The sequence below is a fragment of the Epinephelus fuscoguttatus genome, linkage group LG7, assembly GCF_011397635.1.
Source record: "Epinephelus fuscoguttatus linkage group LG7, E.fuscoguttatus.final_Chr_v1".
Classification (NCBI taxonomy): Eukaryota; Metazoa; Chordata; class Actinopteri; order Perciformes; family Serranidae; genus Epinephelus; species Epinephelus fuscoguttatus.
In genome coordinates, this window is record NC_064758.1 from 8,509,338 (window position 1) to 8,535,115 (window position 25,778).

The following is a 25,778-nucleotide window of genomic DNA, read 5'->3' on the forward strand; positions in this document are numbered from 1 at the left end:
GATTGCTCTCCTCGTCTGTGGGGGAGGGTGTTCCCAGTCGAAACAAGTTGACTGATGCTTTTTACTCCCCAAAAAAATCATATTAAAAAAAAAAAAAAATACCAAGAGACACAGTGTCTGGACTATAGTGAACACTCAACCCATTTCCAGACACATGCCGTTTTAAATTCACGGTATCCCGCAGCAGGCATTTTTAATGCTCTTAATGCATTTTTTTTTAATCAGATATCATTGAATAGGCTACAGTGTAATTGTTATTTCAGGACACTTAAATTTAGTTGTTCTCCATTCTGTGACAGTGATCAGTCATGTCTGGCAGAGTAATGTTACTTCTTAACTTGCAAAGTTATAATTAAAGGTGAAATAACGTAATAAAAAGGACTTAAAGACCTTAAACACTGTATCACCATTTAAGATTTTTTCATGTATTTATCTAGCTTTATTGTGATTAAAATCCCCTTGAAAATAGTATTTTGGTGACTCAGACTCTCTCCACACGGAGCCTCTGGTCACAAAATCTTCCTGCCATGACACTGGAAACTTATCCTGATTTCTGATGCTTTTTTAAATTATGACAGATATATATATACCATGATGTCTGAAACACAGTGAGTCTACATTACCTTATCTTATCTTATCTTATCTTATATTATCTTATTTTATCTTATCTTAATTCTCTTCAAGGTAAATTCGTTGAAAGCAGTTGTGACATTAACCAGTTCACCTCACTGTGTAACTTTTGTCCAAAGTCCTTGTCCAGAACACATTATGTAGGACATACTTAGTCGTCTTGTGTTTGAATTTAAGTCAGCATTGCAGCAGAGAGGATCGGCTGCCCAAAAAACTGTTGAGCAGTTGTACCACCACACAGATAAACAAGTCTGAGTTCTACAAAGATGTATAATTTATAGGTAAAATAAAAGCTTGGAGTTCGACATGTGGACATAATGCACACCATTTAGAGAAAGTGATGGTATAGTGCCCTCTGCTGGTGAAGGATTAGTATTACAGTAAATGGCATTGAAAAATTAAGATAATTAAACAGTGCTCAGACCTACAGTACATGTTCTCATGTACAGTACATGTTGGATGCAGGATCCCATAGGCAAAGAAATACAGACACCATTTCTTACTTATCACAACCATTATTTTTTCCAATACTACTCTCCATTCCCTCAGTTACTTATTTATTACTTGTTTACACATTTTTCACACTGGCCCTAGCACATTTGGTGCCCTAGGCGAATCGAAGATCCAGATGTTCAGGAGGTTTTTAAATTAGCCACAGAGGTCTCCTCATCTCCTAAACAAATGGAACCTAGTGATTTAAACTGATAACAACACTGAATAAAGCTGTTTCATGTTAAATAACTGAAAGGTAATGCATCATCTTTAACTTTCCAATCTGAACTGTAATAACAATGTTACTCATTCTCCAATCCTCTCTGGGTTGGCCAAAAACAGCCAGTCAGAGAGGTGGGTCAGTGTGTGGCTCATGTGTCGAAGAAAAATGTTACTTCCTGACCTCTACAGTTTAGGTCCTCATGGTGAGCCCTATAGTTTTGCAAATACTCCTCTGAGACAACGCATCATTAACCATGTTAAAATGTGTGTTAGGACCCCAAAATGAAATTCACTGGACACTATATATATGCTATACTAACCCATGCTTGATGAAAGCATTATGAGCCTCATCTTATCTTGCGAATGGACAATGTAATTTTCTATGGCTGACCTTTTACTTTTCCATGTGCTCTGGTCCGAGTAGGTAGCGCTGCAGCTGGGGCAGCTACATACTGTAAACCGCCCAACGGCCACATGATTGGCCAACATACCTACACAGTCAGCCTTTGCACCTTAGTCCAGAAGTGGAGGCCCTGAAAAAAATGCTGGATTAGCATTTAACTAGCTATGAAATGTTATGCTTAAAGAGAGGTGGTTAAGATTAGGTTGGAAGAGATGATTCTGAATGTGCCACATTGTGGATTCAGTGCACTGGCATCAGGGGTCTGATTGTCATTATCCACAGCTCATATCTAAACGATAATAATGGTTGTCTCTCAGGTGTATGAGTGCCTGGCAGCAAGTTAACGTCCTGCTGTCAAAATTCCTCGAAAAATGAGTCAACAGTGACCCCTGCAGTCTGGAAGTGAGACCTGTTGGAATGAGCCACAGCCCTGAAGCCCTGTGGTCGAGATAAGTGCTCTGTTGCCTGCATACAAATGATAAAAAATAATACATAGGTATTAATTTTCCCATATATTTGTACAAGTGGACCCCAAAGTATAAACATAGACCTTTGTAAAATCAAAGATTTTTCAACAGGTATCACGTAGACCACATTTTTCAAATTCCCCCCATGTTTCTTATTCAAATTGAGCCCTAACAAGACAGTTTTCAACTTCTGAATCCATATTCTTTCCTGTCTCCTTCACTGGCCACCTGTCCACATAGCACATCCAAAGAGGACAGAGTGGACCTGGAAGTGCTGTGTCAGAAGAGTGTTCAGTCTGCCCTTCCCAGTGTTGTTAATGTGTTGCTTGAGTCTTGTTAATAAAGTTTTCCTTGTCTCCCCTACATATTGCATCCCACAACACTGGTATATAATGACAGACACTAGATTCTGACGTTGCAGGATGAATTTCTCCATGACTGGAGCACCTCCACCCCTGTGTGGATTATATATGAACTTCATTGCCTTGAAGCCCCAGTGGCTGTTCTCTGCTCTGCAAACTTGTCTGATAAATTTGGCTCTGACCTGTACATCTTTAAGGTTTTTTTTCTGAGTGCTGAGATAACTCTGTTTTCACCTGTTGTTTGTCATGATTGGCTATTAAGTTGGTTTTGTAGGTTTGTATATTGTTTAGAGTAGTAACTACAGGCACAAACTTTTCTGGACTCCCATTGCCATTTCTTTAAGGGTGCTGCTGCCTGACAGCTTCAAAGGAGAGATGGTGAGCTGTGTCAGTGGGAGAGAGAGATGGTAGGGTGCTTTGTTTTATCCATCCAAGGAGCTGCTTGGAGTAACCCCTCCTCCTGGAGCCCTGTCTCACACATATAGGCTACAGATATTTTGAAAGGCAAACATTTTCCCCCTCCATTTTAAAAGATAATTCCGTACACATGGCCTTTGTTTTTCTGTTCAACATGTCCACACAGATAAACAGTAACTGGAGTTTTGATAAATCTTCACTTTAGAAAACGTTTGAAAAAACGAGACCTAAAACTCATGTGAATGAGAGGCCAAAACATGGAGGAAACATATCTATATACATATAAACAGGGCCTGAGGCTACAGAGAAGGATGGAAATGGAATGATGAAAATCTGCCATGCGGGATATAACAATGACCTTGAATGTGTGTTTTGGATGGAAGAAGCCTTCTGTCCATATTCTGTATTCATTTCATCCACAGTTGTGAATGTTTTCAAAAAGCATACGGGTAAGGATGAAATGGAGCAGTACCACCAGAGATCGTGGTGGTGTAGTTTAAACAAGATGCGACCTTAGTAGACAACAAAAAAATTAAATAATGGCAGTACGGAACAAATTGGTAATATAGTGAAAATAGTTATTCATCCACATGTTGGGATGTATATTAAGACCACATAGACAGTATCTGTTGTGTCAAACTTTTGACTCTCTAGTGCCATCTCCTGGCTGGATCTATGTCATTATAAAAGAGGCACTGTGGTATGAGGGCAGTGATGTTTCCTTGGGTGAGTAGTCCTGTGCTGTTGTGATTCAAATTTTCAAAAAACACGGTGGTGTCTTAAAAGTTCACAACTGGGTCCAAATTGCACTTTACTTTAATAGAGGGGTGATGGTTATGTAGTCCTGATAGCTTTTCTCTCCATACTGATACACTCCAATGATGTCATCTAAAAACCTGTAGTAAAAATTAGGGTTCAATCAGCATTTTTCCAGCACCTCTCTTTACAGCTTTGTGTGGATGGCATGTATCTGTGTCCCATTGCCATGCCCTCCACCTGTAAGTACTGTTTATCATCAAACAAAACATCATGACATTTCAGACAGATTTATAGTCATTGTAGAATTTCTGTGTCTGGTCTGTTACAATCTGGCACTATGGGCCTGCCAGGGAACTGCATCAAGAACTGTCAAGGCATGTGGCTGTTTGGGAATTTTAGGAAGAAGATAAAACTGATTAATTCCTTGTAAAGATTTTAAATGACAGCCCTCACCTGTGTTTGTAGCTGGATACTTTACCTAATTGGTTTGTAATATCTGGGGTTGGCCAACTGCCTGTTAGCCTCCATGGTATACTGTTATACCAGCGTGGAGGGTACAGGTCCCTACGCAGCCCCTACCTGTCAAAAACATGTCAGGGAGAGAGTGAAAGTCAACCCCCTCTCCAGCAGGCAGATATGAGCCTCATTGGACTGGACTAGCATGGGTAAATTTAAGATGCTGGACAACAATCACCAGGAGAGGTCCACCGAGGCAAGTAGGCCTGGCGCCCCACCGAGCGCTCCAGGGATGTACCATTTTTCCTGTAGGCTGACATGGAAATTAGCATCACGCTGGTTCCCTTTAAAAAAGCTCATGGGATTTTTCCATTAGATTTAGGATTATTGCTGAAAATAAGCTCTGTGGCAAACAAATGTGACTTAATAGAGGTTTTGCATGGGTCCTGGTCCCTGTTATTCAGCTCCACTGACAGCACCACCACTTTGACTGGTGAATGTGATAGAATGAGGTCCCTATCAGTTTGGATGTCCTGGTTGTAGAAAGTTTGTATATTATTCGTATTGGAGGCTCCTACAAACCAAATGGGTTTTCTGCCCCTGAAGCTCCAATCAAATAATTTCCTGTTCTCTCTGGTTCTCTCTTTCTGGAGACGTGCTTTCGCAGTCACTAACCTACTGGCTGTGTGCACAAAGACCTGAGGGGTGTTTTGTGGGATCAGAGGAGGTCTTACTAATTAGGCCAGCACTGCTTTGAAGACTTCTGTGTCATCATTTTATTGCCTTTCACCTCTTTTGTAAATTTGAGCCTGCCCCGATCTAAAGCCCAAATCCAGCCCTAGTGCCCTGTCACACCCTGAGGAAGCAGCAAGAACAACAGATGTTGTAATTCAGTGGAGAGGCCATCATCTCTCACAGCAAGATTTGACTGAAAAGGTCTGTAGGTTTGTAAAGATTTACTGTTGGTCTTTAAACTGTATTTGAACTGTTTGTCTCTTTTAATATGTCCCTCGTTCCTATTTGGTCTGTCTTCTACCTCCCTCTTCTTCTTACACTGTTGCAGGGATGACATTTATTCGTAAACTAGCGTCGCCCTGGTTCCCTTGACAAACATTGGATTTTTGGATTATTGCAGAAAATAAGTCTCTGTGGCAAGTTTAATACGTACACATTTTGTTCAAAAAGATTATCTTAACAAATTAACACCACTCTTATGATACTTGAGGCGTAACTGCATTACCAGAAGTACAAAGCTAACATTAGGTAATAAACAAACTTTCCCATAGTCGCATGACTCAAACATCGCCACCACAACGAGGCTGTGAAGCTGCGGTCAGCGTCGCTCATTCCCACATGATATGTGTCAGTTCCCAACCTCACCTGCAAACATTCTGACCATTCATGCCTACACAATAAGTTGATTATCAATAGACTTGAGTCTTTTTCTGTCCTGCAGGGAACACGTGTTTTTTCACTGTGTTATCAACAATTTAATGTCCTGCTCAACCATATGGTAGAGCACATTTTGAGTCACTGTATGTTAATGACAAATGTGTTGAATTTAACCCAACCTGACTGAGCTATCTCTACCATTCGGTTTAGGCATGTAATGCTACAAAAACAATCCACTAGATGTCGCTGTGTTTTTAAATAGTTTGGCTGTCAGTTTCCCTCTACAGGGAGTCAGTGACAAAAAAGTCACTGCAGACATTAGGGCTCTGTGTGGTAAGATTTTGAAAGGTAGTGTGTTTATTCGACATGTTATAGTTTCAGAGGTTTTACTGAACAGATTTATGTAACTTTATACAAAAAATAAAAGTCTGATGAAGGTCAAATCTTTTTAAAAAAACTTGTCCTACCAAATGATTGATTTGGCCTTCTATGTTAAAGGCAGAGAAGCTGAGCTCGTCTGGCAACCTGTCCAGGGTGTACCCTGCCTCTCGCCCAATGTCAGCTGGGATAGGCTCCAGCCCCCCCGCGACCCTCAAGAGGATAAGCGGTTAGAAAATGGATGAATATATCTATATATATATATCTATATCTATCTATATCTATATATATATATATATATATATGTGTGTGTGTATGTACATTCATTCATTCATCTTCTAACCGCTTCATCCTCTTGAGGGTCGCGGGGGGGGGGCTGGAGCCTATCCCAGCTGACATCGGGCGAGAGGCAGGGTACACCCTGGACAGGTCGCCAGACTATCACAGGGCTGACACATAGAGACAAACAACCATTCACGCTCACATTCACACCTATGGACAATTTAGAGTTACCAATTAACCTAGTCCCCAATCTGCATGTCTTTGGACTGTGGGAGGAAGCCGGAGTGCCCGGAGAGAACCCACGCTGACACGGGGAGAACATGCAAACTCCGCACAGAAGGGCTCCCACGCCCGGGATCGAACCGGCAACCCTCTTGCTGTGAGGCGAGAGTGCTAACCACCACACCACCGTGCCGCCCCATGTATGTCTGTTTAAAAAAAAGAAAACATTGCTTTTTGTTATAGTCTCAAGGAAATAAAAATGCAATGGATGTTTTTTCCATCCCTTTGTCCTTAGAACGTTGAAGGGTTAAGAAAGACATGCATATCTGTCGGTAATAAGGAGTGACACTGTGTTCTGTTTGTTTGTTTGTTTGTTCTTTGTTTGTTTGTTTTGGGTTTACTTTATTTATTTAACAGCCATACACTGATGCTCCCTGACGCAAGTCCTTGCATTTAAACGGAGGGCCAAGAGATCAGCTATCCGTCCTCTTACTGTCAACATTGGGATGAAACTGTAGCAAGATGCCGCTGAGTGAATGTCTGTCACATATCCAACTCAAACCTGGAGGAGTGTGTGTCTGCAGACCTGGAGACCGCAGATTCAGACCTGCAGATCTGGACCCGCAGTTCTAGACCCCTTGTATTTCGCGACAGCGCCCTCTATTTCATTGGAAGCCAACATACTATTACAACTATTGAATATGGCCGACGACGATCCGAGGTGTACCTCGCCTCTCACCCAGTGTCAGCTGGAACTTTTCATCTCAGTTGCTAATAGCTGAGTAGATGTGGGGGAAAGTACATGTGTAGATGACCCCAGACATCTGAAAATAGTAGTAAGCTTAATGAGATAGTTTAGTAAAACATCATGGAAGACACTGGTTTCCAGACTTTTGGGGCTAGTTCCCCTTTAAAGAAATGGACCATGTCAATATAGCCTGTCAGGAAGGGGCTAAATAAAAGTTAAAGCAAAAAAGGGAACAACTGGTTAGGGTTGCAGCGCTATACCGGTTTCAAGGTATACCACGATATGAAAGTTGACAGTTATCATACTGTGTACATTTGCTTATCTACAATGTTGGTAAAAAAAAAAAAAAAAGGAAAAAGAAAAAAAAGAAAAACAGCTGGACGGACAACCTCCCTTTATTTCAGTCATTTTTAAATGGGAGACTTTTTACAACAAAATGATTTCAAGTTTCAATTATAGTGATAAAATGTTTATTCAAACAACAATAACTCTTCAATTTTTGCTTCTTTAAGTGTCATTCTGACTGATTATAATATGAATTCTGCAATAATGTGATACTGCAAAACCACAGTATTTTCTGAGATGGTTATACCGGAAAACCTCATACCATTGCAACCCTACAACTGGTGTGGTCATTTTTAAAGGGGTCCCTTGAATTCTCACCTCAAAATATATGAATAAAAATGGGTTCTATGGGTGCACACAAGTCTCTCATTTTGTTTGTTTGTTTGTGATTAATGTTCAATATTCACCTTTTATCTCTGTTTTGGTCTCCACCAACTCCATAGGGAAATATCTGACTTTTTATCTGTGTGAGTATTGAATGTGAATCATATTATTTGTTTAAACTATTTTGTTGACTTGAATTAGAGAGCCAACTTCATGTTTTACAGTGATACGTTTAAAATGATATGACTGTCTTTACCACGATAGTCTGAAAGGCACGTCAAATATGGGTTAAAGTAGTAGGTAATAGTTTAGCTTGTTAGCAATGAACTAACCACTGCACACAATAAAACATTTCAAACCATTTCAGTATTTCACAGCCTTTGTTTCAAATTCCCACAACAAAAGTGAGCACTGGACACCCAAGACCAGACATTTCCTATTATATGTTGTAGCGGGTTTGATCAATGCAGTGCAAGTGTTTGGGTGCTAGTCAGAGCAGTCTGATGAATATTAAGAAATAAAGAACTAAAATAGTTGGATCAAACCAAACAGAACAACCAGCAAACAATAATGATGCAGAACAGCACCCAGGCATAAATCAATAATTAAATCTTGGTATTTTTATTCGGGTGTAATAAAATTTTAAAATTGTAAATTGTAATAAAGCATTAAAAGTCCAACTTCTTTCAAACAGTGGTGTTTGGGTGAGATGCTGATTTAGTTGCAGTTATACAGCCGTCCAGTAGGGGACGAAAAACAAGGGGTCTAGAACTGCGGGTCCAGAACTGCGGGTCTGAATCTGCAGTCTCCGGGTCTGCAGAGACATACTATTGGGGCAAACCTGACTTCACCGCGGTGTGTTTCCCTTTAACAAACAGTCCAACGTAACATGACGCAGATGCTTCCATCCTTATACCCTTGTGTCCATCCTCACGCGGCAGCCATCCAGCGAACCTCCTGCATCCCCCTGGCCCAGCCCCCTTCTCTCCTCTCCCTCTCCCCGGGTGTGTGTGCCAGGATCACCGCTCCATCCAGCGGAGCTCTTGGCAGAGAAGCGCAGGGAAACAATGCAAACCGAGACGATGGAGCCGCGAAAGGACTAACGGCGCTACACGGGAAAGGGGCCACAGGTAAGCGAGGCCTGGGCTTGTCATTGAAACCGTCAGTGCTATTGGCCGCGGCAGAGCTGTCATTCTGCTAAGGATGCTCCTCGGGAGTGCAGAGAGTGTGGTGCAGCAAGGAAACAGAGTATGATACATTATGGAGTAACCGTGCAGGAAATGTGTGGAGCTTGGTGTTTATTTGGAGCCGAGCTGTTTTCTGCTCTGTCTGTTTATTTTGCTGCAGCTGATGGAGGGATGCTGCGCAGTGCGCTCCGGCAGATGTTTGCGCGTCTTGTCATCCTGTGCGCCCAGTGTTTGAGCGTGTAACTCCCCCAGGGCCTTAGGGCGTCAGATGCATGTTGTCCACCGGCGTCAGCGTCATAACATGATATTTAATCGTACTTTTTACGGTGAATGGAGACGTCCCTGAATTCTCCCCCCGGCCCTGCTTTGCGAATCAGCTCACTGTGTCTTAAACCCAAAGTAAGTGACATCCATGTTTGTAGGCAGGGAAGTCGTGACAGGTTGCACGGCGCTGCAGTTTGACCTTGCAGCATTTCTGTTTTTCAGGAACGCAGGTCCCACCTGACAGTTAATAGAGGCTCAGCTCTTTTTGTGAGCCTTTCAAATGTTGCCACTGAATTACTGCAATAATATCAACGCTTTATCTGATTTCCTGGAAGGCTGTATGGGGTTAGCTCACTGTTCATTGACTTCCATTTCTCCTGCACATGTTAAATAGAAAAAACATATTCCTTACTGTAACAACACAGTGCTCACTCAGGAATGAATGGATATAGAGTAGAGCTGAGTGAGCGAGATTCTGTCAGATCTCCCTGGACAACCTTGGCAAAAAAACATGCTTTGATGCTCTTATAATTTACTTCGCCGGTACCCAAAAATGCTCAAATGTTGTCCGAATTTGGCATTTGTATACACCAAAGGGCACCACATAGAAGCAGGCACTCTTGAATGAGTATGTGTGAACATAGACAGACTTTGAGACAGTGGGCGCCTGGGCAGAGACACATGAAAGTCCTCCCACCCCACTCCAATGCAGGAGCGAGCCATCCAGCATTAAAGGAATGCTTTTGAGTCACTTGTTTACTGTCCTTAAGGACAGGTCATTTTTGTCCTTTGCAGCATGGCCATCTTGTCAACAGTAGGCTCCTCCATCCTGTTCCTCAGCACTCTCAGCCAATGGCAGCTCTCCTCCTGCACACGTTACACACTAGTGGCGGACTGACCGTCGTCATGGTGACTTGGCATTCGTTTTCACAGCATGGTGTTTGCTCAGATGCACCCATGGTGGGAAAATCTCTAATTTTGCCTTTTTTTTCTCCTGTGATAATTCTAAGCACAAACACAACTATTGATCTGTAACAGTGTAACACCGCAGCAGTTCTCTCACAGAACCACATGCAACAGTTCATTTCAGGTCTTTATTTGTGCAAAATTGCCAAAGGCTCCTGCATGTTGTTTTTCATTCCTCTTGTTTGCAATGAATGGCGTCCATCTCCACTTCTAGTGCTAATCACACCTTTGAACTCCCCGGTAGCTTTTACTGCAGGAGAGGAAAGAGTATTTCCATCTTAGTGGCTTTTGCTGGCTATGGCCATGTGTTTCCTGTATAGATGCTCCAGTATACTCTCATAGTCCAAAAACATAATCACCAGAGGTGTGATTGTGAGTGTGTCTGTCTTTATGTGTCATCCTTGTGATTATCTTGTGACCTGTCCAGGTGTACCTCGCCTCTCACCCAGTGTCAGCTGGAACTTTTCATCTCAGTTGCTAATAGCTGAGTAGATGTGGGGGAAAGTACAAGTGTAGATGACCCCAGACATCTGAAAATAGTAGTAAGCTTAATGAGATAGTTTAGTAAAACATCATGGAAGACACTGGTTTCCAGACTTTTGGGGCTAGTTCCCCTTTAAAGAAACGGACCATGTCAATATAGCCTGTCAGGAAGGGGCTAAATAAAAGTTAAAGCAAAAAAGGGAACAACTGGTTAGGGTTGCAGCGCTATACCGGTTTCAAGGTATACCACGATATGAAAGTTGACAGTTATCATACTGTGTACATTTGCTTATCTACAATGTTGGTGAAAAAAAAAAAAAAACAGCTGGACGGACAACCTCCCTTTATTTCAGTCATTTTTAAATGGGAGACTTTTTACAACAAAATGATTTCAAGTTTCAATTATAGTGATAAAATGTTTATTCAAACAACAATAACTCTTCAATTTTTGCTTCTTTAAGTGTCATTCTGACTGATTATAATATGAATTCTGCAATAATGTGATACTGCGAAACCACAGTATTTTCTGAGATGGTTATACCGGAAAACCTCATACCATTGCAACCCTACAACTGGTGTGGTCATTTTTAAAGGGGTCCCTTGAACTCTCACCTCAAAATATATGAATAAAAATGGGTTCTATGGGTGCACACAAGTCTCTCATTTTGTTTGTTTGTTTGTGATTAATGTTCAATATTCACCTTTTATCTCTGTTTTGGTCTCCACCAACTCCATAGGGAAATATCTGACTTTCTATCTGCTATGTTACCGAAGAGATATGTTCACCAGCTAGTTGCAAACTGTGTCTGTCTGTCTGTTCAGTGCTGAACTGGTAGTGTTCAGTGTACTTTTTCACTAAAACAGCTGCAAACAATGCTGATGATGAGAAAGTTAAAACTTTATCAAGACAAGTTACGGACCAGTGACAATGAGCTGCTATAAAGGTCTATGGAGCCAAGGGGAACTGCAGAGAGAGCAAATCCTCTCACATGGACACAGTCATGTGATCCACCGTTAATGTAAACATAATTGGTTATAGCTGCTTTAAGCTTTTCTTAAATTTAACCCCCAAATATTTCTCTTTTATTTGTAACTCTCAAAGCTGTATTATTCAATACTTTATATTAATGTCATGTGATAGAGGGCACTCTTGTGACTTTAGTGTCTTTGAGATCATTGTTTTTGTTTAACAGTCCGCAGCTTGACTGTCGTGGTTCAGTTTTACCTTCTTTATCAACCCCACATCCAGCTGTTTTCAGCAAAAAAAAAAAAAAAACTCTGATGAATACACTGCGGGGCGGCACGGTGGTGTGGTGGTTAGCACTCTCGCCTCACAGCAAGAGGGTTGCCGGTTCGATCCCGGGCGTGGGAGCCTTCTGTGCGGAGTTTGCATGTTCTCCCCGTGTCAGCGTGGGTTCTCTCCGGGCACTCCAGCTTCCTCCCACAGTCCAAAGACATGCAGATTGGGGACTAGGTTAATTGGTAACTCTAAATTGTCCGTAGGTGTGAATGTGAGCGTGAATGGTTGTTTGTCTCTATGTGTCAGCCCTGTGATAGTCTGGCGACCTGACCAATGTCAGCTGGGATAGGCTCCAGCCCCCCCGCGACCCTCAAGAGGATGAAGCGGTTAGAAGATGAATGAATGAATGAATACACTGTATAATACCCAACACCAAACAACAGACAGACAGTCAATGTTAGTGACTCGCTTGCAACATAATATGAAATATGAAACATAATATTCTCAGGAGGTGGTGGAGACCAAAACAGAGCAAAAAAGAGAGTAACTATTGGCCTTTTATTTGTCCAGTAGACAGACACATGACTTTAAATGCTAATGCTGCTCCATGTCCGCTTACTGTGTAAAAAGACAACTGCTGGCCATGTCATAAGTATATAGTGCTATTTTTAACATACAGAGAGAGATTAAACTTGCTGTCATATTCTGTGATTGCACCCACATAATGAATGGAGCTTGATGTCAACAGAGAGAGTGAAAGAGATGAATGTGTGTGGTCCTGAGTCTCCTCCCACATGGCATTAACATGACTGTCAATATTGATTTCCTGTTTTTCTCAATGCTCTTTGCTTGTCTTGCCTCTGAGAAAAATAGTCCACACAGACTATTAGCCTGATCACTTAGGCTGCAGCACTCTGGCATGCTTTTAATCGCTGCTGCTTGGCTTACTAACGAAAAACCCATGGTGTAAGATATTTTGAGCATTTGACCTGATTAAACACAGATAGTCCCTCAGAAGTTATAATGACGCCATGTGCTTTTTACCCAGAACTTGCAGCCAAATGACGGCTAAATCTTGTTCATATCCTGTGAGAATGTGGTGTAAGAAAAGTGTGAAAGAAACCTTTTGACAGGCTTAATGTCAAACTTGGCCAAAACCCTGGTTAATAATTGAAGTTTTAGTAAAATTGTCTATATCACATTCTCCTCCCTCTTTTCACCCTCAACCTCTGCGTTAAGCTTTGATTGATGGTCCAGTAAGAGCTGTGCCTTATTTTATTGCTGTGCTCTGCTGGATCTTAGCTAAGCTAGTCTGCATCCTCTGCAGCAGTGGGGTGACTCTGCAGGATGGACCTGATCTGTGTGCGCTGTGAAAACCAAAAGTCACAGCTTGTGCTCTTTACTGAATGTTATTTCCATCCTGCTTTAACTGAGGAGACATTTGATGGATGCGTGAGTATGTACTTGACTCTTCTCTAGTGATACTTCACTTCACACTTATGCGCTTTCATTCTGAACTACATGCATGTCCACAGAGCAACAAAGACGGAAATTGTCACTGCTAAATGTGCTGCTTGCCAGTCTGCTCTGGTTTATGTTTTCCATCAGTGTAGCCACTTTGGAGCAACTGCGGTGAAGGCTGTCTGAGGGTCAGTGTCTGCATATACTAGCATGCACTGCACAGGAACTGCTGTAAAGCAGTCGGAGTGGTCCAGTGTAGGAAGTGAGTATGTGCTTTAACCTGACTTTATAATGCTTACTGAAAGCCAGTTTGGTTGCTTGACAAATGTGCAAACAGTACATGCGCTGCATACAGTTCATCCACAGTGAAACTCACTGAAATTTTAGGACTCAGTGAGCAACTGGAGCTCAAATACTACCACTTGGCTCTATGTGGCAGCTTGGATTCTGTCATCCTGGCAGGGGACAGTACTATAAAGACGTAGTCTGCCTGGCATTGCTACTGCTTTGCTTTTGAGTTGGCTCTTTATTTGCCCCTTGTGGCTGATGGGGGATAAACACCTGCCACACTGGAGATTTCAGTAGCCACAGTTGCAGTGGGTGTTTCCTGCCCTCTGACCTCAGGGGGCAATAATGAGCCCAGTCTGGCTTGGTAGATCACAATCAGGTGCATGACACAGAGACCTCAAAAATAAAATTAAATTCTTGCTTTATTGGAAGCATTTTTAAATAGTATGTTTGGTTTTTACAAAAGAAAAGGCGTTAAGGATTAGGACCAGGCTTTTCACATCAAGGACCTGGGCCTGGATCTCAGTGAACTTGACCACAAAGTCCAGTTTGATTAGTGTGAGCACTATGTACACAGTCCACTTGAAATGGTAGCAGTTGGCAAATAGAGTTGCAAAGGCACTACTTTTGTGTTACTTTCACCAAAATGAGCTCAGAAGAACTAATGTTCATTTGAAATGGATGAGGGTCATGTTGTTTCACAGCAGCTGATCAAAGCACAGAAGCTCCAGTTTATTACAGTTCATTTCAAATCCAGTGCTGCAGGTCTGACCCATTCATGCATTCACACACAGTAGTTACCACTTTGTATTAAAATCCCCTGCTGATATTAATAATAGGGTGATGATATAAAACTATTATGTAAGGTAGATTGTTTAAAATAAATGCATAGCCTTAGACACAGGGAGGGTCAGGCAGAGGATCAAAGTCTGATAATCATGAGATATGGATCAGTATTTGTGGGCCTGTGACATGAAATACAACAAACAAATGTTGAGGTTAGCACAACATATGGAATGATGTGCGAGTCAGTTACTATGCCAATTAATATTATGGAGCTGGAAGACCCACCTGCTGGTTCCCAGTGTGCCGGTCAGCTACAGCAGCAGTGGAGAAAGAGTTGTTAATAAAAACGGGACTGTGTGCCAGCATTGCTCCAAAGTTTTTGGGGATGAGAATGGAAACACATCCAACACATGCTAACATCACCCAGATGTGCCGATCACTGGGACCAGGAAAAAAACAAACCAGAGGCCATCGTTCTATTCCTGCTGCTTTCAGGCAGCCCTAGGACACAAAAGCAGAACAGAATACATTGTAGACTTTGAGGGTATATTAATGGAAACACAATGAACATGATAATGCACAGAACAGCATGACCCAGATGTTCTGATCACCGGCACCCTTTTATAATGCAGTCTGTAATGACATGACAAGACATAACAACTTTCAGGGGATGTTTTATTTGGTGACACACTGGCAGAGGTGGAGTGGTGTGGAATAATAAACCGTTTGTTTCTGATGGTAACACATTAAAGACTACCCAGTAGTGTTGCGATCAAAGAGTAGTGTTTAGTGTGATGCTAGTTAGACTGATGTTATGTGTCACAGAGTTTCAACTGGCCTAAAGCCAATTTGTGAGTGAAACATTGAGCGAGAAAACAATGAGTGAAACACTTTGCTCCTGTCAGTATTGATAAAAGATCCATGATAATATATTTATAATGGCTCAGTCTGTGGTCACTACCACAAAAAAAGCTTGTGAGTAGTAGACACAATAAATCTTCTAACAGAAGGCTAAATTCCAGGGCGTCAGTGGCTTAGTGGTAGAGCAGGTGCCCCATGTACAAGGCTGTTGCCGCAGCGGCCCGGGTTCGAGTCCTGTGGCCCCTTGCTGCATGTCATCCCTCTCTCTCCCCCCTTCACACTTAACTGTCCTGTCCATTACAGGCAAAAAATATCTTTAAAATAAAAAAAAGAAGGCTGAATTCCAGTTAGATGCTTTAGTTTTAAGGATCCTAGTATTTTGTGTGCAGGGGTGTGTGTGTGTGTGTGTGTGTGTGTGTGTGTGTGTGTGTGTTGGGGGGAGATCTTTTTTAATCAGCGCCCAGTTAGGATATATAAAATCCTCGCCCCTGCAGCTCGAATCCCTGTGGAATCTCAGCCACACAGGACTGAGGCCAGCTTGGCTTGTAGTAAGAGGGCTCAGAACTGGAGTTACATCCAGGTCACTACTGTTTGTAAGGCTAATAACTGATAGAAGCATTGCCTACAATGGTCCACCTTCCAACTTCTCTTCCCCTCTCTCTGTGTTTTGTGAGCATATTCTTTAGAACTATTTGTATGATATCCTACGAATTAGTGCCTCATGAACAACATTACATCCTTAGCGTACAGATATATAACAATGTAAAGTTACAGTTTTGGAAAAGAAACACGGATGAGTTTTTTTAGGTTTAGGCAAGTAATGTCACTGTGGTTAGGCTTAAGGAAAGAAACACGGTGAGGATGCACCTAAAAATGACTCTAAGTTGACACGACTCCAGGGGAATGTCCTGGGGAAAAGTCTGCGTTTTTGTGACCAATCCACCACCCCAACCTGCCCCCTTACAAGACCGCTTGGGACTGCCTCCTTGTTCACTCCCGTCAGCACATTGGTCACATGATTGCATTGGTTACTGTTGTTGTTTGTTAGAAAAGTTGTTCATTTAGCACATCGCTGAATGTGCTAAGTCTAGCACTGGCATTAAATACAGTAGATGCAGCTTTTATCTGTAACTTACTGACCTCTGTGTTTGATATGAAACAGAGGAGTCCCACGTGTCCTGCTGTGAACCACAGGGACCAAACCTGGCAACAGCTAACGAACAAACATGGTCACCAACACAAGCTCCAGTGCTTTTTCATTTCTTTTAATGATTTCATTTCACCTAAACTTTTCACACACCATACACTATAGAATATGTCAGTTCCGCAATTAAACTTTTAACCTCATCTTATTCTCGCACAGTTGTGAGTATTTATAGCACCTAAAGTACCACAAATGGTGGGTCACACTTTAATGTTTCCCAGGCAGATGCTAATAGAAGCTGCTGACTGTGCAGCCTATCAGGATAAGAGAATGAGTCATCATCATCATTTAGTCAGATAGAGAATCTCTGCCTTGGAGGGATGCAGCGCTGCATTCAGCTCACAGATGTATTATTTAAATCAGATGAAAGCTTCTCAAGTTATGGATTTAAAGACATTGTGTACAGGAATAGAGATGAGCCTGCATGAACCTTTACTATCAAAAGAGCCATTTTTTTTATCAGAAATGATTTAAAAGAAATATGTGTGGAGCCGCAAAACATATTTGAGGCTTTTAATGAAGGTAAAACAGCCTATAAAGTCTGAATGAGCCTATACTAATAGTCTAAATGAGCATTCATTCATATTTCACCACAAGATGGCTGCTTTGCAGGGCACTATTTATGATTATTTGGTACTTTAACTTTGCTGAGCTGGCAGTGAAAGCAAACAAATGTGTCCACACACTACTAAATTCTCTATTTTATTCAGATACTTTTACTTTTTGGATTTGGCATCCAAGCTAACCAGCTAGGAAGGCAGGGGACGTGAATTAGGGCCACCCAGTTGTGCTGTGTTTGACTGGACTATATTGGTTTATCAAAATTAAATTACTTGTTCTGTCAACTGATTTATCAACTGTTAAGTTCTGTTACTAAGAATTGTATTTAATTGTCAGTGTGGTATAGCATCCTAAAGTTTGATTTCGCCAAAGCGTGGCGGCATGGCGGTCTGTCTTTCTAGTTTGATGTGAACACAACAAGGGTTTTTGCCTGAACATCACGGCATCTGTAAAAAAGCTGAAGATGAAGAGAGGATGGCTTCTACAACAGGACAATGATCCTAAACACACCTCGAAATCCACAATGGACTACCTCACAGTCCCCTGACCTGGACATTGTTTAAAATCTGTGGATATACCTCAAAAGAGCAGTGCATGCAAGACAGCCCAAGAATCTCACAGAGCTAGAAGCCTTTTGCAGGATGAATGGGTGAAAATCCCCCAAACAAGAATTGAAAGACTCTTAGCTGGTTACAAAAAGTGTTTAGAAGCTGTGATACTTGCCAAAGTGGGTTCTACTAAGTACTGATCATGCAGGGTGCCCAAATGTTTGCTTCAGGCCCTTTTCAATTTTTGTTATTTTGAAACTGTAAAGAATTACTATTAAAAAGTAATCTTGCTTAAAATATTGAAGAAATGTGTCACCATTAACTTCATGCCTTTTGGAAATCAGTTCATCGCCTACTTACTTAAAGGGATAGTGCACCCAAAAATGAAAATTCAGCCATTATCTACTCACCCATATGCCAGTGGAGGCTCAGGTGAAGTTTTAGAGTCCTCACAACACTTGCAGAGATCAGGGGAGAGGGGGTAGCAGCAAAACTTCACCTAACGCGGTGTACAGAGAGGCGTTAGAGCTACAGGCTACAGTGAGGCTAAAAACAGAGTTCAAATGATGTTTTTCCAAACAACTTTTTATGTCTGCGCTTCAGGACAGTGGGATCACAATGGACGAGCAGTATGGAGATATTTTGTGGTTTCAATTATGTGTTTTGTTTTTGGACATTTTATTCTGGGGCGCCATAAGCCTCCATTAGGTGGAGTTGTGTTGCTACCCACCCTCCTCTTGGATCGCCGCAAGTGTTGTGAGGACTCTAAAACTTCACCTGAGCCTCCATTGGCATATGGGTGAGTAGATAATGGCTGAATTTTCATTTTTGGGTGCACTATCCCTTTAACCATTTTGTTGAAGAAATTTTGACCACAGGTGCCCAAACCTTTGCATGCAACTGTATGTTCCACCTTCCTATCTTGTTTCACTTGGAAATACATCCTTATACTGAAGCTAGATCTCAAAATGCTGTTTCATCTGGACTTAAAGCAGATTTTTAAATTTTGGACAGAGCCAGGCTAGTTATTTCCACCCTGCCTCAAATAGTAAGCTAAACTAAGCTAACCATCTCCTGGGTCTAGCTTCATATTTAGTTTACAGACATGAGCATGCTATTGTAGTATATTATAGTGTAGTTTCAAAAATATCCCGCTATTCCTTCAAAATCTGACATAAAATACTCTGAGGTTGATATCTGTAATGTTATCAATACAATTTTAATAGTATAGTTTCTTCGGCTAGAAAAAGTAACACTATGCACCAAAACATCTCATAGCCCTGCAATTTACGTTTATTGTAATGGAGCAGTAAAAGGAAAGTGACATGTCAGCATCTCCGTTATGTAAAACTGTAAACAATGAATGGTGACAGCAAATGGTCAGCGAGGTATATGCTGATGTACAACTCAGCACAGCACCCTGACTCAGCACAGTGATCATCTCTGCACAACACAACATGAACACAGACATGGTGACACAGGTAACACACACATTAGGTAGAAAACATCGCATTTTCTTCCGTGATTCAGTGCCTCTCACTGATCGGTGCCCAGACAGGAGAAGTGTTGGAAAGGACCAAAGGGGCTTTGGATGAGCAACACTCAGCAGCACACAGCCATATACACACTCAGTGTTGAAAGGATCTCCTGCATTAACAGCAGTGACTCAGTGTTGTCGACCCCGGGGCTGTCTAACAGTCTGTAAACCTCTGTTTGCTAGCATTTGTCGGCTGGGAACGCACAGAGATTTCAAGCAGGCTCTAGAGTGTTGCTGGTGGGAGTGAGTCACACTTTCCCACACACAGATACACACCCCCTCCCTCTCCCACTCTGCTCAACCTATGGGGTGCAAGTCGTGAGTTGCATTACCACTGCAGTCTGCTCTGTCCTGATGGGGGGGGGCTTTATTAACCCTTTGAGTCTCTGCATCAAACTCTTTTCTCGCGTTGTGTTTTGTTTAGTCCTGTCAACTCTGTCACTGTTTGTCTACTTTCGGCAGCCAGTATATGGACCTCCATGCTCCAGCTGTGCAGAACAGTTGTTTTTGAAATACACTAAGATTAGTCAAGGTCAAATCATCATGGATAGCAAGGGCACACTGTCTTTCATGAGAGAAACCGCAGTGTCTCCTCTGCTGCAGATACACAGGGGGACGAACAATGACTGTGTGTTCGTTTGTGTGTGTGTAAAATCATGTCTTTTCACAGTTCCGTGTGCGTCCAGATTATCACACTTGACAAAGTGGTGTTCTCTATCCATCAAACATCCTTTCCTCATTTACTCCTACTCCTCCTGTCTTTCTCCACTTCCTCACCCTCACAAGGTCCCTGACACGTGCCGCCTCTTCCTTTCATCTCATTGGCTTTCCCTTCTCCTCTCCTTCCTCTCCCCTTCTTCCTCCCCTCTCTCACTGCCGATCTCTCTTCTCTACGTCTGTGTTTCCGTCTCGTCAGCAGAGAAGCTGCTTGCATGTGTCTACCTCACTCGGGCTGTTCGTGGTTGGGGATGGTGTTATGTAACTTAATAAATCCTGTATGATGTGCCGTGATGTGGTTTCATCTGTTATGACAGCAGCCAGAGCTGGAGATCATGCAGCCTTCTCGGGCCAATGTCACACTCTGCAGAGTATTACAATATTATGATAACTATGTTACACAATTGACAATGAATATTTATACACTTTTTGTCCAAGTCATACTTAAGTCATTTGTACATTAAATCTCAGTGACAAATAGACATGACTGTGATCTTATTCTGTCCTTTTTTTCCCTTAAGTGAATGCATGTGAAGGATATCTATCAGTCATCAATCTGTTGCCTGTAGCTCTGATCTAAACAGTTCCAGCAGACAATCAAATTTAAGTAGTGGCTGCAGGCTTGTTCCCATTCATGTTTCCTGCATCCTGTGTTTCATCTTCATCATCTCATCTCTTTGATTCACTATTGAAACAGTTTGTTACATCACCTTTTTATAAATGGATTAAGCAGATTGATAATTAATTGGAATTGGACAAAAAAACATTGATTAAACAGGATTTGGTGGAATTAGGCCTTTTTACTCTGGATTTAACTAAACACACGCAAGCTGAACAAAATGTGCAGCACTCAACCCTGTCTGACATGTGTGTCTTCATGTGTGCATTCATGTGTGTGTGTGTGTGTGTGTGTGTGTGTGTGTGTGTGTGTGTGTTTCCCCATGCATATTAATGCAAGAGGATTGTACGTGGAGATGTAGTAAGAGAGCGAGCAGGTGGTGCTGTGACCCAGTGTGACATCTGCAGTGTCACAGCCAATGGTAATAACAGATTTTTGTTATTATTTATTTTTCATTAAGACACGGTTTGTTAAAAACACAGCGAGAGTGTTTTCTTAATGTGGGCTGTGATGTATTTGAGCCAGCTTGTGTCATTGTGCATTCACTGAGTGACTGGTCAGTGTTACATTTGTTGGCTGTGCGAAGCCTTTTGCCTCGATTTTTATGCCTCTATGCCGGCAACAGCCGTGGCCCGAGGCATTATGTTTTTGAGTTTGTCTCATTCTCATAAACGCGATATTTCAAGAACAGCTCAAGGGAGTTTCTTTAAATTTGGCACTAATGTTCACTTGTACCTAACAATGAATTGATTAGATTTTGGTGGTCAAAGGTCACTGTGACCTCACCAAGCATGATTTGGTCATGAAGGTAATTATGAAAAAAAATAAAATGATGAAGTGATGACATTCTAAGTCCAAAAGGTCAAACATCAGCTTCACTGCAACATCATAATGTTCTACAGAAACACGTTTCTGGCCATGACTCAGCATCATAATTCAGGAACAGAAGGGGAGACATTTGGTCAGATACTGATGGTGACACTAATCTTGGGTGTCCATCTTAGGGTTAGGGTTGTATAGATGGTCTGTGCTGCTGGGTTGAGGATGTGTGTGAAGCATCCATGTTACAGAATTTCTTGCTTCTTTGCAGCAACATCCATATTTAAAGCATTGCCTACTGTCATGGCAACGTTTGAGTCTGGACAGACATGGATATAAGCTGTAACTGCAATTTGACGGGCTCACGGAGGCATTCAACCACGAGGCAGTAATACTAATTTCTCTAATATATTTTGATTGGATTTCACACAAATGTTCGTTAAAATATTAGCCACTTCAGCCCCCCAAAAAATCATATATTGTCCAAGCGTAGAAATGTTTCTCTCAAAAATAAAAGTCACTCAGTGAATCTGTGTGTTGTGGTTGAGAGGTTATGATGTGCATCATTTTAATCAACTGTCTCTACAACTATGATCCAGCCCTTCAACAAAAATATTTGGCTCCTCGACAAAACTTTCATTGTTTATATCTAAACTTTTATTTTTAAAAAATGTAAATCTACTTTAGATAACATTGTAAATACATGGCTCATTTAAACCTCAGTTAATATGACTTGAACCTGCCTTCATGTAAGGAGAGGCATGCAAACCATGGACACTGTGTGTCGTTCTTTGTCAGGCTTTTTGAACAGTACATGGTGGTCAAATAACTAAGTACTGTGAGTGAAGTGACACTTAATAAACTTGGATAAATATCACAGATAATATAATCCACTTCACTTCAAGATACAGGTGGTGATTATTATTAAAGAAATACTTTATGTAATACTTGCTGAAACTGTTGATATGTCCTGACAGTAGTACATGAGGCAGGTAATATGTGAAAAAAAAACATGTTCCTCTGCCTCCTCGTAGCGCTCCTAATGGCATTTGCAAAAATCTACTAGCAAAAATAACCAGTCAGAGCCAGGAGGTGTCTCTAACACAGTTGTCAATCACTGCTCGTGCCCTTGCTGCACAGCCAACAATAGCAGAAACGGTAAAGACAAGTAAACAGAGGAAGACCCACAATGAAAAGCAAGCTAAAAAGAAACAAGTAAACATCGGAGTAGCTTTTCTGAGGTAGAGAGAGCTTTGGGACCTGAAAGGATTCAAAACCAAAATATGAGTGACTTGACCGAATAAGAGCATGGGCGGGGGAGGTGAGCTGTGTATTCAGTGTGAGCACGAGCAGTGCTAAGCCCCTTTTACGCTGCCTCTATAAGGTGGGAATTTCACGCCAAGGCACAATCACAGAATGGGGGCACAGAGTTGTCCCCCATGTAAGCCAGCATCAGAGGTAGTAACAGCGCTAAAACAATGTATGTAAAATGGACAGCCAACAGGACAGTTGTGATGATTTTGACAACATGTTATGTGTATGACCCACCGTGGGATATTTAAAAAGTAGCTGGTAGCAGCTAGTGGCTAACTCAAAGACGAAGAACAACAGCCAAAAATGTCCGGAAATAAAACAATGAGGTCTGGGAGCTACTCTCCCAGCAGAGGACGAGATCAGCCACCATTTAACAGGGACGCATGCCAACACGTTGTCTGAAGTCACACACTGGAGTGGCCATTGTTTGGTTCTGTGTAAAAATGCAAAGATGGCATAAAAATGGACTTTGTGGCGGCCCTATAACATGATCTCTGTGTAGAAAGGGCTTTAGACATTCCTTAGCTGTGATTGGTTGTTTTTCTTCAGGCCCAGTGGATTGTTGCAAATACCATCAGGAGCACAGTGAAGCCAGAGTAGCATGATTATTTCAGATTACCTGTTATATGTACTCATGTCAGGGTATTGTGATAGTTTCAGCAGTTTCAGGTTTTGCTGATCTGGTCTGATATACAAGCTTTAACCAGTTAGATTTTTTTATGCAAACCGGCTGAACCAACATTTCTCATTACGACACATTGTGGTAAATTAAAAAGTAGCCTACATCAGTAACCTGTACTGACAGCATCACAGCGCTAAATTCAACTTGTATTGCAATTGTAATAAACAATGACAATGTGATTAAAATAATACTCTGTTTAACAAACATACTAATTAATGGAGATCAAATTTCAGTAGAGGTGGGAGGGGGCGAATGGTGCATGTTGTGTTTGTTTACCAGGAGGTTCTTGTGTTTTTTGGTGTGACAAGACATACTAGAGTTAGTCTCTCAAAAAAAGCTGAAATAGTGGTATAATTCAGTACACCGGTCTGGTCTGTTGTCTGGCTTAATATCAAACCAGTTTGACAATTTTTACACTGGCCAAAGTCTATGGCAGAGAAACAACACAGCATGTGGAGGTGTTACAGCAGGAAGGTGACTTACAGCAGGCGCCTCACATTTACACACATACACAAACCTGGCACTTAGGGGCACACGAACTTGTTTGTGTGATGTATTATCAATGCAAATTATCCTCCTCTCTGCCCATCCATGTGCTTTTTCCTTCTATCTCTGTCTCTCACTCTCAGTGTGCCTCTCTGTCTCCCAACAGATACTGGCAGGACTTCATTACATACACCATAAATACCATGGCTGTGACAGAACATATTTACATTTGGCCTTTCCAGCTTCATAATTCCAGAATAAGATGTGTTATCTCACTGATAGGGATAATGATGAAATGTTTATGAGACAATCTGTCCTCATCTCCCTGCATCCACACAGCCATGTGTGTGTCTGAGTGCTCAAAGCGGCAAATGGGAACCCTCACATGAGGTCACACACATGAACAAACGAAGCACACAGATGTGTGTCCTCACATACAGATGCAGATGCAAATGTCACTTCACTTTGCTCAGTTCAGCAACTCTCACTGGTATTTCGCCTGAGATGAGGCAAATGAGTGATGATTGGGTAGTTCTCCCGAATGGCTGAGAGGTGATTGGCTGCTGAGCCCTGATGTCCTGTCTTTGCCAAGTAAGTGTCAGCTTGAGTCAGCAGCACCATGCTGCATGCTGAGGCATTGAACGCAGAGACAGTCAGCAAAACTCATTCCTTATTTGTGTGTGTGTGTGTGTGTGTGTGTGTGTGTGTGTGTGTGTGTGTGTGTGTGTGTGTGTGTGGTCACTCACTGGTCATGTCTCTGTTTCCCTCCAGCCTCTCAGTGTTGAGCTGAAGAACAGAGAGACCAGTTGACAAAAGAAGCAAAAGGTTGCGCAAGAGGTCTGTCTGGCCCCATGTCTGCCCCTGCTCCAGCCAATCGGAGGTCTGCGTTGGGCTCTCGCCGGTAGGTAGCCAATAAGGACACGTTACTTGTTTTACGATGTCAGTGTTTGGATATTCAGTAAGATAGCTACAGGATAGCCACAAGAAGTATCTCTAGAGAAGAAAGGTTTTAAAGGAATATTTAATATATAATAACATAATCATCAAAATATCATTTGTTACATTTGTCATCATTTATTACTTCCCTTGTGTTACGTTGAATTCATGAAGAAAATGCTGTTTTTCTTGTGTGCTTCCACAGTGAATGAAGAATCCAAAAAAGGGGAAATCCTTGATGAGTTAAAGTCATAGAGGGCCACGTTTACCAACAACAAAACAAAATCAAAGCCTCTGTTTACAAACTCTTGCAGTACAATCCAAGTCCCACTTATCCACTTGTATGCTCAGTATTTCCAAACACATGCATTTTCACGAAAATCTATGCTACTCAAAACACTTCCATGTGCGATTAGCATGCCTGGGCAAGTGTGTGTGTTTGAACTCTGTTCGTGCATCCCATTGAACAGAGTTCAATCACACACGCTTTCCCAGGTGCACAGCTCATCTGTGCATGAGATTGCTTATGCAGAATCAGGTTTTGGATTCTTCGTTCACCCTAGACACGTGACAAAAACAAAATTTTCTTCACAAATTCGACATAATACAGATGGGAAATTGATAGGGATGTCCCGATCACATTTTATTTGCATCCGATCCTATACGAGTCCTTTATTTTGAAACTGAGTCCAATACCGAGTCCAATCCGATACTTTACAAAGCATGAAGAAAGAAAAAAAATGCATCCAAGTTGTCCCATAATGTTTGTTTTTTATTTAAGTAGTATCCAAAAAGCATATCTGTAGTTCAGCAGCACAAAAGGTAAACAAATTCAATATCTTCTTGTCTTCAACAAACAAATTAGGCCTATATCTTTTGTAGCTCAGTCAAACCCCACAAAGAAACCATAAAACCCATAA

The 25,778-nt window shown here is 41.7% G+C and overlaps 1 protein-coding gene across 3 annotated transcripts in view; it reads left to right on the forward strand.

Annotated features, from left to right (window-relative positions):
- Positions 1–8,658: 8,658 nt before the first annotated feature.
- snphb (syntaphilin b) overlaps positions 8,659–25,778 on the forward strand; it is a 38,371-nt gene continuing 21,251 nt past the window's right edge. For all 3 annotated transcript variants that reach the window (XM_049580329.1, XM_049580330.1, XM_049580332.1), the window contains exons 1-2: positions 8,659–9,029; positions 24,694–24,823. In XM_049580329.1, the coding sequence (XP_049436286.1) occupies positions 24,774–24,823 (50 nt within the window). In that variant the 5' untranslated portion in view covers positions 8,659–9,029; positions 24,694–24,773. The remainder of the gene's footprint in view (positions 9,030–24,693; positions 24,824–25,778) is intronic.